The 14,527-nt window shown below is 39.9% G+C and overlaps 1 protein-coding gene across 1 annotated transcript; it reads right to left on the bottom strand.

Moving 5' to 3' along the window:
* Positions 1 to 13,751: 13,751 nt before the first annotated feature.
* On the bottom strand, positions 13,752 to 14,252 carry LOC131143893 (uncharacterized). The gene has a single exon (XM_058092252.1). The coding sequence runs from the start codon at positions 14,250 to 14,252 to the stop codon at positions 13,752 to 13,754; it is 501 nt and encodes a 166-aa protein (XP_057948235.1).
* Positions 14,253 to 14,527: the final 275 nt, after the last annotated feature.

Genomic DNA, 14,527 nt, shown 5'->3' with positions numbered 1-14,527 from the left:
GAGTAATTAAAAGACACAATAAATTTAAATTGGGATAATTCCTAATTAATTATTGGCTCAACTCTCAAAGGTCTTCGACGAAGTCGCCAAACTGTTGCAACATCCTAGAGCGCGTATGCCCCGGGCTGGCGAAATAAAAATTGTGGTTTAAATTTTTGAAAAAAAAAAAAAGAGAATGGAGTCGCCACTAACCTTTTAGTGTGGTTAGAACACCTAATTACTACCCAGTTAAATGTAGAATGGGTCTACGTTACCAAAGTTGGGGTCGGGAGTTCTGTTACACGAGGGGAAGGTACAAGCACACCCTACGCGCCCGTTCTGACGAACGGTACTTAATTAATTGTGAAATTATTCCTAAGTAAGTTTAAAAAGTCTTTAGATTACTCCTTTTGTGAATTTACAAATACACATGCAAAGTAAATAAGTAAACACATTATACAAAAATATACGTAATATTTATGTAAATTCCCTCAGAACCAAAGGTACGTGAAACCCGAAAGAGCTTGTACCATTTTTAATTGCAATCATAGGGATAAAATTGAAAATAATTAAATAATAATAATAATAATAATAATAATAATAATAATAACAATGATGATTAAGTTAATACAAATATAAAATACTAAAAATAACACAACCTATGATATAAACCAAAATAATAATAATGATAAATATTAATACCCTATTAAGTAATGCTATACATGCTAAAATACAAAATATATATATATATATATATATTGGTAATAAAATACATGAGTATATATACCGGAAAAGACTAAAGTAATACAATATTAATATACTAAACATACGTCATACTACACATTTAAAAAAAAAAAAAAAAAAAAACAAGTAATACTAGATATATTTAAGATATTGGAGATAAGTAATACTAAATAATTAATACCCATTATATTAAGATACTAAATATATTAATATATTAAAAATAGTTAATGAAAAATATATTAAGATACTAAAGATAATTAATACTAAATATAATATTTAATACTAAACATGTGATTAAAATACTAATCTATCAATTAAACACTAAATCACAAAAATAGGAAAATACTAACTATGTAATATTTACCAAAATGCTAATATGTGATATACATATAAAAATATTAATTTACTAAATATATGATATCAATAAAATACTAAGTTATTAAATATGTAATACAACGTTACCAAAATTATAGATATACTATATTATTGAAATGCTAATTCCAAAATACTAATATAATAAATATATAATATCGAAAGAATTCTACCACACTCATATTAATCATTTAACATATATACAATAAATACTACAAAAAACGAACGTGAACATAAATACGACAACAATGAAAAACCCTACGATGTGAATATTAATATCAATAACAAAATTCCTATTTTGAATATCAAAACGACCAAAAATTCCACAGTAATAATAATCATTCAGCCAAAAATACAACAAAAATGTAAACATAAATGTCAAGATTCAAACAAATTTTATAGTGTTGTAAATCCTACACCATGGATATTAATTAAAATATAACAATAAGAAAAATAGAGTATAGATATTAAACATTAAAACAAACATTACAATACTAAAACCTTACAATAACAACCCTAAAATATATATAATCATTATCATAAAACAACTTTGAAACTACAACAAATAATAATCTCAACCCTAGATAAATATAAGCACGATATAACGTGACTAATACAACAATAATAAAAAGTTTAACTTAAATGATAACAATAAATCAAGAACACTAAACATATATATATATATATATATATATATATATATAATAAAACATAATAAAAAGACTTAAAATATTATCATATCAATACCTGACCCTAAATCATACTATTACCCAATATATATATATATGTACCTAATATAACAACAATAAAAATGTAAATATGGAATCAAACAAAATAACAATGCCCCAAAAATGCGGTATAACATAAGTATACAACAACAGGATAATAATAACAACTAAGAATAATAGACCATGAATATATGCAACATAAAGATAATAGACCGTGTGGCTGTGGGTTGGATCGGAGATGGATCAGGGTCGCCGGAGTGGCTGCAGCTGCTGCTGGGTGTCGGTGGTGGCTGGAGTTCAGCGTGGAGGGAGCAGACGGCCGTGGTAGTGTCTGATCGGAGCTTGACTTTGCAGGCAAGTTGTTGGCGAACGCTACTGGTTGCTCTGTGCGTCTGACTGCTGCATAGTCGAGGGATGGCCGTGAGATTGAAGATGACCGGAGCAGTGGACGTTGGGGCGACTGGTGACTCCGGCGGCGTCGAAGCAGTGGGCCGATTTGATATCAGTGGGGTGGCTGGAGATCGTCATTGTAGGAGAGACGACTTGGGATTGCCATGGGTGTCCGGCGCGGGAAGAGAAGTGTGACGACTTGCGGGAAAAGAGAGGAGTGGCCTCTCGGTTTTGCTTCGGCGTGGATGTGCTGGGCGTGTGGCAACAGTTGCAGCGGTGCTCGGGGAGGCTGGAAGCTGGCCGAAGATGGGAGTACGCTGAGAGGCTGAGGAAGAGAACGAAGGAAGGAGAGGGGCAGTGGCTGCCTTGGGCTGCTCTCCGTGTTTGGCGATGCTGGGCTGGTGGGCTGCAGTTGCAGGGCTGCTGGGAGCGTGAGAATGCAGAGAAAGCGAGGGAGAGATGCCAGTGCGAGAGAGAAAGATGTGGTTTTTATTTTTGCGTGACTCCACCCGCGATGTGTATGTTCTCCTTTGCCATTTATAAAGAAAAAATTTTCTAACCCTAAGCATATGCCGCCCTATTCTCTTTTTTTTTTTTTTTCTTCTTTTGCTGTTTTTTTTTTTGCGAATAATAATAATAATAATAATAATAATAATAATAATAATAATAATAATAATAATAAAGTAATAATAATAATTTTAAAAGTGATGATGCCAATAATAATAATAATATTTAAAGATAATAATAATATTAAAAATAATAGTAATAATAGTAAAAATAATACTAATAATAAGGTAATAATAATAATAATATAAAAAAATAATAATAATATTAATAATAATAGTAATAATAACAATAGAAAAATAATAATAGTAATAATAGTAAAAATAATTTTGTTGCATTTGACCCGGGAAAAAATAGGGTGTCCACAGCTGCCCCTTTTTGTAAGTTTTGTTACTTCAAAGTAAAAGTAGGAACTCTGCTATGTTAGTTGTAACAACAAACCTACAAAGATAAAAGTTGCCGATTTTAGACCTACCCAAAGGTAACAAAAGAAACCAAAGTGTGACTTCCTAAAAATGACCAGTGAAGGATCAACATGGATGAGACCGCAAAGGGCTAATAAGAATGAGACCACAATGGGCCAATAAAAGTGGACCACAAAGGGTTAAAAAAGTGGGACCGCGATGAGTCAATAAGTTGGGACCACGAAGGGTCAATAAGGTGGGACCGCGATGGGTCAATAAGAGTGGGACCGCGATGGGTCAAAAAGAGGGGGACCGCGAACGGTCAATAGAGTAGGACCGCGATGGGTCAATAGGAGTGGGACCGTGATGGGTAAAAAAGAGTGGTACCACGATGGGTCAATAGGAGTGGGACCATGAAGGGTTAATAAAAGTGAAACCGCAAAGGGTCAATAAGAGCGGGACCGCAAATGGTCAATAAGAGTGGGACCGCGATGGGTCAATAAGAGTAGGACCGCAATGGGTCAGTAAGAGGGGCACCGCGAAGGGTCAATAAGGTGAGACTACGATGGGTCAATAAGGTTGGGACTGCAATGGGTCAATAAAAGTGAGACTGCGATGGGTCAATAAGAGTGGGACCGTGAAGGGTCAATAAGAGTGGGACCGCGAAGGGTCAACAAAAGTGAACAAGATAATCAAAATAATTTGGATGAAACTACTCGCATAAATGAGATAATCAAGAAGGCTTTGAGGCGACCTAAGACCTCGGTTTCATCGTGAACAGCACCATTTTTGGATTTTAGGGCCGATGCCCTAATTTCAAAGTAGATGACTCAATTTGGATGAGGAGAATGGTTACTTTGCATAGGGAATGATGAATTGGGTATGAGGTCTCGACACCTTTTAGGAAGTGTCCTCAAGTGCAGGGTTCTAAGTCCTAAAGAATTTCTCCGTTGAGGATGATCAATCGGGTGATAAATTACATGAATAGTAAATTTCGAGGACGAAATTTTATAACGAGGGGAGAATGTGACAGCCCAAATAATAATGGGATCTAAATAATAAGGAGGAAGGGAAATGAAAATAGTAACAGAAGGAAGAAGTCGACTTTGTCGATGACATTGCACTTTGGAAGGAATAATCGAGAGAAGTTGTTAGGGCCTCGTCGACGAACACAGGGGATTCTTTGATGAGGGTATAAGAGGACCTCGTCGACGAAGGTAAGATTTGTTGACGAGAAAATCTCGAGAGAGGTTTTGAAGTAAGTCTAAATTTCATCGACGAGGAGTGGGTTTTGTTGACGAAATTATTGGACGACTCGTTGACGGGATGACGTGGCTCGTTGATGAATTCAGTCCTATAAATATCAAAAACCCGGATTAGACGTAAAAAATTTACAAAAATTTCTCTCTCTCTCTCTCTCTCTCTACATTTTCTCTCTCTTCTTTCTTCTATTCTGGCTCCGTCGCTCGCTGGATCGACGATTTGAAGCCACCACGACGCTCCTGAGGAAGTTCTCTCCAAATATGCTAGAGCGGATCATTGATGAAAGCAAGTTGGAATTCATCCCTGAGTTGAGGTAAGACTTTTTAAGCTAAATTTGGTCTTACGGTAGTTATATGAAATGATATACACGTGAAAATACGAAAGTTTAATACTGAGAGTTTTCGTTTTTAGGGTATTTATAAGGAAATCCTACGAGTGTTAGATCAGGATATTTTAGGGGCTTTCTCAGTAGCCAGGTAAGGGAATAAACTAAAGCAGATATTTTTCATGCAAATTTCTATTATTTATGAGAAAATTGATTTTCTGAAAAATATGTACAATATTTGAATATTATTGAGAAAATGTATGTTATTGAGAAAATAATGCTATTATACGAAAATTATGATTTTAGAATGAAATGTATGATCTACGTAGTTTTGTGTGGCATCAATGTTATTTTTCATGAAAAGTATTATGATATGAAAGATTTTACGAGTAAAAGCATGTTTTCAGGTATTACGAAAAGATATAGTATGTTATGATGATTTTGACAAAGACATGATAATTGATTTATTTTCAGAATGTATATATACCTGAAATGATTCTGGCATGAGGCCATGTATATATGAAAGGTTCAGCATGAGGCCGTATTTATGCATGATTTTGGCGTGAGGCTGTATTTATGAATCGGTACGAGGCCGTGTTTATGAAATGTTCGGCGTGAGGCCGTATTTATGAAATGATTTCGGCGCGAGGCCGTATTTATGAAATTATGAAAGATGATATATTATCATGTATTATATGTTATCAGAACCTCGATGTTAGTTTAGTTCAGTTCAGGAGCACAGTACCATAGCTTATAGATCAGATATCTTTGATTAGATTAGTGCTAACCATCCCATGAGGGGGTGGGAGATGGATAGTCGATGAGGGCTTTCAGTAGAGTGTGGACGTCCACCTGACAGTCCGGTCTAGGTTGTGGCGGGCCCATCGTACTTACAAACATTTTTGACTCGGCAGTAGTCGGCCAGCCATTGTCGGGTCCAGCGTTCGGGCTGAACAACACGTCATAGGGGGTAATACATGCACCAACTAGCTATTCATCCTAGGTATGTTTTTAGTATTATCAGTTATAACAGATTTTTTATGTACGATATGATTTATGAGCAAATATGAAAATATATGATGATTCAGTATTTTATGATGAATGTTTGCAGATATATGAAATATACTGTATATGTATAATTGTAATAAATATTCATGTTGCTACACAGCTGTATTTAGTTTATTTTCCCTTACTGAGATGTGTCTCACCCCCAAACTTAATTAATTTTTCAGGAGACCCTGAGAGACCGGCGGGTTGTGGCCGCTATTGAGTAAGTTGAGCTTCCCTACTAGAAGGGTAAGCTTTGATCTAGGATTAGGAAATTTTTGTTGTAGATCCTAGGTCTATTTTGATGCTTTGGAAATTGTATTCAAATACTGTATTTTGGGAATGTAGTAAACTCTGGTATTATGTAATTAATGGTTGATGGATGTAAATTTATATTATTACTGCTTAGGTTTTCGGTGTCTATGTCAAGCTATCCCCGTTACCCACGGGTTCAGGTTGATGTTATTATTGTTTATGTTTCATTTTATATTAAGATTTTGAGGATGTTACACGGCCTCCCTTCATTCGTTTCTCATCTTCATCTAAATGGTCCCCTACTTGTCGTTAGGTACGCTCTCCCTTGTTCCTTTTCTCCATCTTTGTGTTGAATTGTATGTTTGCTTTGTTGTTCTTCATGCTCTTCACTGGTCTTGCATTCACTTTGCCTATTTGATCTTTTCTTGTATGGTAACTTTGCTATTTTTACGCAAAATTTGTTGGTTTGATCTGTTTTGGCATCCTTCCTTCCCTATTTTCGCGGGAGGCTCGCCCATTTGATATGTTTGTAAAAATTTTGCTTTGTTTGTTTCACATTTTGCTTTCCTGATGGAGTCTTCCTCGCAGCCCTTGCGGGCTCCGACTACAATGAGGAGCGCTTGTTGCAACCTCACCCCCTCCGATTTGCAAAATATTCATTACTTTTTTGCCATCCCCCAGAGTATTACTGTTAGGTTGCCATCTGTTTCAGAATTAGCCCTTGATCCGGGTTCCGAGGAACTCTGCCTGTATACAGATTACTTGGACCTAGGTCTTAAACTCCCTTTCCCCCCCTTTATCTCTAATGAATTACATTTTTATCGAATAATGCCCTTACAATTGGTTCCGAACTCCTACCTTTCGCTCACCTGTTTTGCCGTCCTCTTGCTTCGTCTGGGCAATCAACCTACAGTTCCTCTCTTCAGGAGTTGCTTCCAGATGTGAACGCACTCTGTAGAGAAGGAGCTGTACTACTTCAACTCTTTACCAAGTTATAAGCTTTTTACGCCGGACAGCTCTTCTATACACAATTGGAAGTCCCAGTACTTCTTTGTCTCGGGAGAGTTGAACTACATGGGCTCTTATATTTGGTCTGCTCCTCTGGATTGTAACGTTATCTACTCCTATCCATATTTTCATGCAGACCTGCATGTAGCTATCCATTGACTCACTTGTTCTCCTTTCAACCCTCTTTTTTTTGTAGTTCGGGTGCACCATATTCTTCTGAGGCTTTCCCCCAAGGAGTAGGCCATCTTGAAAAAGCTACGGGCCCTTGGCGAATAAGGGATTGTCCCTGACGAGGAGCTGCTCCAGGAGCGTGTCCTTGTGCAGTGGGGGATCAGCCCCGTTTCCCCAAGTCTTACCTTGCCTTTGATTTCTATATATGTGTTCAGATGTTCCTTCTATTGTTGGTGTTTTTACCTTTTTCTATTTATCTTTGCAGATATGGACTTCAACAAATATGAATCGCTCATGGGGGAAGCTAAGAAGTAGAGGGCGATTCAGAGTAGAAAGAAGAAAAGGGAGCTTCAGGGAGAATCATCTCAAAGGGACGCACCTGCTATAGGTGACACTGAAGCCCCTACTGGTGAGAAAATCGCTACTTCTCCTCTGGTCCCCCATGGCTTATACTGAGGCAATCTTTCATGAGCAGACCAATTCTGCCTCTACTCTATGTCGGGCGATACACGTGGAAGACTATGTGCAGGCTCAGTGCTCTCTTCGTGATGTTCTTTCAGCGAATATCCACCACACCTCTTACCAGGTATACTTTTCAGCTGGGTTGTTTTTCTTCTTACGGTGGAGTTTTACTAACCTGTTTTCCCTTATTTCCCTTTTCAGTTGGCGACAATGACCTTAAAGTAGGAGGAGAAGGTAGCCGAGATGTACTACCAAACATTGGATGTGAGGGAGAAGTACTTGATTGCTCAAAAAGATCTCCACGAGGCCGAGAACCATGAGCGTGCTCTCCAGGTGGAGGTGGAGTGTATCTATAGAGAGGAAATTCCTGCTGCTACCGCTGCTGCTACTGTTGATGCGGCCCGAACTGCTATGAAGGATTATAAGGGCTCTTCTCGGTTCGTCTTTGACACCACGAAGACCTATCGATTAGGATTTAGGAGGTGCCGGGAACAAGTGAGAACTAAGCGGCCGGATCTCCCTCTGGAGGGCATTTTCTCGCACGATTATGGAGATGAGAGTCCAGACTCCACAGAGGACGAAGAGGAAGAGGGGGAAGAGGAGGATGTTAGAATTGGTGTATTCCCAAGAGGGGGGGTGAATTGGAATTTAAAAACTTTTTTTTCTAGGTTAATCTATCCAACTACAGTATATACTCAACCTAGGGTCAGTCTATGCAATTTCCAAATGCATAGATAAATATAATGTGGAAATTAAGTCATACACATCATTCACCCATAGCATACATGTGCGGTAAATATAAAGTGCGGAAATGTAAATGAACACACGATATGTTATCGGGGTTCAGCCAACCATGCCTACATCCCCGCCTCTAACTCGCAAGCTGGAGGATTCCACTAATAGCTCACTTAAGAGTGGAGCAGCACCGTTTACAACCAGGTCAAATTAACACAGGGCTGACCTCAACCTTAACCAGGTTAATTAGTGGGGCTGACCTCAACCTACACGCCTTAACAGGACGACGCACCTAGCTTTCCTAACCAGGTCTAAGCCAATCCGGGACTATTCCAGGGCTAGTCTCCCTCTTCAAGCCCGTGCCTGGAAATACAACAGTATTTAAAATACAATCAAATGGTACAATGAATAAGCTTTCAAGTAAAGCAGATGTGTACCCAGATATGCGCAATCACAAACACCACAGTATGATTCAATATGTAAGATCAATGTGGTCTAAATGGTTCAACTCTCAAAGGTATTTTCAATCAGTGTAATGCGTACGTGAGAGTGTCAAACAAAGCAATCTTTGTATCACAAGAAATGTTCAATAAATAAGCTTACACAAAGATGTTTAGTCTCAAGCATTTCAATCAGTAGGATATTTCAAGCATGTGAGTATCAAATGAAATATGAGCTCGGTTTGCAAAAGATGCGTAATCTTTGTCTTCAGCAAATAATATATAAGTGAAAGAATATTGCAACAAAGACCATTATCTCATAAACAAATATCTCTTCAAATATATTTATCAATACAAAGCACACTAGATATTTGAAAATGATTTTGAAAAGATTTTGCAAACAAAATACTATAAGATCTTCTCAGGATATTGCAATGAAGGTGCAAGCTTAGAAGATCTAACAAGGTCTTCTTAGGATAGACTTATCAACAAAGTCCCCTAAGAATCCTTAGGTTTTGCTCTCTAATAAAATCGTTCCAAGCAAACAAAATAAGGAGAGCAAACCTATTCAAACACACTTAATCCACTTATAAAAGATGTAGGCAATGATGGAAGGCAAGCTTGAGTGAATGAGGCCCAAAAATAAGTAGAATAGGGTTTTTATTTTTTCAGAGAATTCTTCCCTAATCAAAGTGGCTAATCTTGCTTAATTTTCTCAAATGAAGTCATATATATAAACATGGGAGGAAATATGATCGTTGGGGACCTATTGGGTATTATTAAGAAAGTTTAATGATGTTTAAAGCATTTTAATCCTGTTTAAAAAATATTAACTACGGTAAATAATCAGGGCAACCCGAGAGGTCCGGTCGACCAGAAATGTCTCGGTCGACCAGGACTCAAGTGGTATGGTCAACCAGGGATATATTGAACAGAGTGGTCGGTCGACCAGGGCAAGGCAATTTTCTAAATTTCTGAGGTTCGGTCGACCAGGCCATTTTGAACAGGCTGGTTTAATCGACCAGACCGTTGGGAATTTTCCCGAGGACCCTTCGGTCGACCAGGTAGTTGGAGTACAAAAGTGGTCGGTCAACCGGGAGGTCAAAATGTTGACTCCCAGGTGGTTCGGTCGACCGGGGTCAAATGAACTACAGGGTCTCAGTCGACTGGGACCTTGGTCAACGGTTGACCCAGGTATGGTTCGGTCGACGAGGCCAAAAATGAACTAATTTGGCCGGTCGACTGAAAGTGCACCAAGTGTGGATTTCGGTCCCGTCTTGACACAATCAAGCCCTATTTAAGTGCCTAATGAACATATGTGTACATGTATGTGTCTTAGGGTCACTTGGGTCCAAAATAGAGACACCCTAAGGTTTTTCTAATTCATGGTTTGTTTGAGCTTACGTAGTAAATCATACATGTAATGTGTGTGAGCTTATTACAAACCAAATACCTACTTATTATTACACACCAATATAAAAATATTACAATGCTGAATTATAAATTGGTCTTCAAGCTTTTCTTGTTTTGTGCACATCTTGATCTTATTACCCTTAGTTCCTGCACAAAACCTCAAACGCTCATTAGATACAATGAGTATTTGTCATAATCAAAACTGGGCGTGACCCATAAGGTCAACAGAGGAGGTAGGAGAAGGGAGTAAAGCGAGCTAGAATGTTGAAATATTATTTGTAGCTCTGTTTAGCTTTAATGAAGTAGTACAACTGATGTAATTAAGATTTATTGCTACGTTGTATGAAACACTTTATGAATAATACTTTTTCAAAATATCAGAGTTCCATGTGTTATGAATTTTCTTCCCCCCTATCTCCTCCAATGTGTATGTCCCCAGTTTGATCTCTGCTACAACTCGGTATGGACCTTCCCAATTTGGTTTTAGCTTGTGCGAGCCTGAATTTTGTGGGCTAATTAGATTCTTTTTGAGGACCAAGTCTCCAGGCCGGAAGTTGCGCACTCTTACCCGATGGTTGTAGTACCTTGCCACCCTTTGTTGGTAGGCGGCGATTTTTATGCCGACCCGATCCTGTCTCTCCTCTAGCAAGTCAATTTCTGCCCTGAGTTCTTTGTTATTGTCCTGCTCATTGAAGTATTGCCTTCGCCAAGAGGGGATACCCACTTCTGCCGGGATGACAGCTTCTACCTCGAAGCCTAGCATAAATGGGGTTTCCCTTGTCTCGACTTGCTATTTTGTGTGGTATGCCCAGATGATGGAGGGGAGCTCTTCCGCCCATCTTCCCTACATAGATTTGAGCCTCGTTCTTAGGCCATATAGTATGGTACGATTCAAGTTTTTGACCTGTCCATTGCTTTGAGGGTGTGCTACCGATGCGAAGAGTAGTTTGATGGATAAGTCTGAGAAGAATTTTTTGAAGCGCTCATTATTGAATTGTCTTCCATGATTGGTGATTATGGCCCACGAAATTTTGAACCAATAGACCATTGATTCCCAAACGAATCAGGTGATGTTTCGCTCAGTTATGTGGACTAAGGCTTCAACTTCTACCCACTTAGTGAAGTAATCGATCGCTACCAGCAAGAACTTCCTTTGTCCTGTTGCTGGGGGCAGAGGTCCCAAGATATCTATCCCCCACTGGGCGAAGGCACAAGGGCTGAGAAGAGGGGAGAGTGGATTGGAGGGTGCGTGTTGTATTCCCTTGCAACGCTAGCAGCTGTCACATCGTTTAACGAGCTCAATCACATCCTTCCTCATCGTGGGCAAGTAAAACCCTTGCCGTAGGGCTTTTTGAGCTAGAGCCCTACTGGCTAGATGGTTTCCATATACTCCTTCGTGGATTTCTCTTAGGACGTAGTCTCCTTCTTCTCTACTCAAGCAACAGAGGTACAAAAACTACAAAGATCGTTTGTATAGCTCCTGATTTATCAATGTGTATCTTGCAGCTTCTCAACTTAAGGGACTCCTTATTATCCCTTGATATGGAGCCGTCGCGGAGGTAATTCAATAAAGGTGCCCTCCAATCTCCATCTTTGACTTTGGAATGCAGTGAGTTGATACCATACTCCTCGTACGAGGGTTTCGCGATTCGCTCTAGGTAGATTGCATCCCTCCATTCTGCACTGGTTGCCGAGGCCAATTTTGCGAGCGCATTGGCCTTTGTATTCTCGGCTCTTGGCACGCGCTCTATATCGAAGTGTATGAAGGCCTTTACGTATTCCTGGGCCTTGGTTAGATACTTTTTCATTTTTTGATCCCTTGCTTCAAATTCTCCCTTCAACTGCTCTATTACCAACTGGGAATCACTTAACACTTTGATTTGTGCTACCCCTAGTGCTTCTGCTAGTCGAAAACCTGCTAGCAGAGCTTCATACTTGGCGTCATTGTTCGTTGCTGAGAATTCCAATTTTAGTACGTATAGAGTCTCGGTACCATCTAGTGCCATGAGTATAAATCTTGCGCCTCCTCTAGCAATGTTTGATGACCCGTCAACGTGTAGCGCCCATACGTCTGACATTACCATTACTTCGAAGGGTCTTTTTGCTGCGAAATCAGTGAGCCCCTGGGCCTTGACCGTAGGCCTTGGCAAGTATTGTATGTTGAACTCGCCTAATTCAATGGACCACTTCGTCATCCTCCCCGAACTTTATGGCCGTTCGAGAATTTGTCTCAGCGGTAGGTTTGTCAGCACAATTATCTTATGAGCCTGAAAGTATGGCCGTAATTTTCGTGCAGCATAGATGATGGAGAATGCTGCCATTTTAGTCATTCTGTAATTCTTTTTTCCTCCACTCAACACTTTGCTAGTGTAATATATGGGTTGATGCTGCCAGCTTCTTCTTGGACTAAAACTGAGCTAACCGCGTTGGCCGTTGTGGCTATGTACAAGTATAATTCTTCTCCATTCTCTGCCTTCTTCAACAGGGGTGGGGAGCTGAGGTACTTTTTAAGCTATTCGAAGGTGTTGCTCTGTTCCTCCCCCCATTTGAATTCTCCTCTCTTCCTTACTGCTTTGAAGAAGGGTAAGCCTTTGTCCACTGAGCAGGAGACAAACTTGCTGAGGGAGACTATCCTCCTTGTTAAGACTTGGATCTCCTTTTTCGCCCCCGGGTCCTTCATCTCTATTAATGCTTTTAGTTTATCTGGGTTGGCCTCTATACCTCGATGTTTCACCATGAAACCAAGGAACTTTCCTACAGAAATGCCGAATACGCATTTTAATGGGTTTAGCTTCATGTGGTATTTGTGCAAGAGTTCAAGCGTCTCTCTCAAGTCTTCGCAATGCTTCTCCGCTATTAAGCTTTTTACCAGCATGTCGTCTATGTATGCCTCCATAGTTTTACTGAGCTGATTTTTAAAAATCTTGTTCACTAACCTCTGGTACGTGGCTCCTACATTTTTCAATCCGAAGGGCATCACTCGATAACAGTGCAGCCTCCTTTCAATGATGAAAGACGTTTTCTCTTCGTCAGCCTGATGTAGGGGGATTTGGTTATATCCCGAGTATGCATCCATAAAACTGAGAAGCTCGTGCCTAGACGTTGAATCTACCAGATGATCGATTCGGGGGAGAGGGAAGCTGTCCTTCGGGCATGCCTTATTTAGATATGTGAAATCTATGCAGGTGCACCATTTTCCGTTAGGCTTCCTTACCAGGACCACATTGCTTAGCTACTCCAGGTAGTTCCCCTCTCTGATAAAGTTTGCTCGCATCAGCTTTGTTACCTCCTCATCAATTACCTTAATTCGCCCCATCGCGAAACTTCTCTTTTTCTGCTTCACAGGTCGATGGTTGGGGTCCAACTGCAACCTATGCCCCATGATGGTAGGATCAATACCTGGCATATCGTCAGCAGACCAAGCGAATACGTTCATGAATTCGATCAGCAACTAGCTTAGCTCTACTCTCAAGGTTTCAGGCAGGTGACTCCCAATCTGCACTGATCTCTCCTGGTGGTCAAGTAGGGGTACGCGGGTAATATCTTCATCTACTGTGCTGATTTGAGGATATTCTACCCTTACCTCAAAATCTTCCACGATTAGGGTTTCTCTTGCCTCCATTTTTCCTTTCAGGGCCACAACGTAGCAGTTTCGAGTTGCTGCTTGATCTCCGCTGATCTCCCCTGTCCCGTGCGGTGTAGGGAATTTCATCTTGAGGTAATATGTTGACGTTACGGCTCGAACTGCATTAAGAAAAGGTCGGCCGAAAATGATATTATATACCGAGGGCCGGTTAACCACCAAGAACTCTGTCAATGAAGTAACTAGCTGTGGGGTGGTCATCCCCAGCGTCACAGGTTGCGTGATTGTCCCTACGGGATGAACCATATCTCCACCAAACCCAACCAGGGGGGTTGCAATTGGTTTGAGTCTTTCCTTTCCAATTTTCATCCCTTCTAGTACTAACCATAACATAATGTTTGTCGAGCTCCCGTTATCTATTAATACGCGCCTGACTTTGTAGTTCGCTACTAATAAGGAGAGTACCAATGCGTCATCATGTGGTTTCTATACCCCTTCTTCATCTCAGGATGTCGAAGATGATATCTTCACCTTATTTATTTCTTTTGCTATTTGGTTCTCCTTTCTCCACTGAGAGCACCTGTTTAGCGTACCTTTTGCGAGCACCTCTGCTGTCTTCTCTACTCGCAGATCCTCCGAAGATC

The sequence above is a fragment of the Malania oleifera genome, chromosome 12 (assembly GCF_029873635.1).
Source record: "Malania oleifera isolate guangnan ecotype guangnan chromosome 12, ASM2987363v1, whole genome shotgun sequence".
Classification (NCBI taxonomy): domain Eukaryota; kingdom Viridiplantae; phylum Streptophyta; class Magnoliopsida; order Santalales; family Ximeniaceae; genus Malania; species Malania oleifera.
The sequence above is the reverse complement of the archived record's forward strand: the minus strand, read 5'-3'. Positions and strand labels throughout refer to the sequence as shown.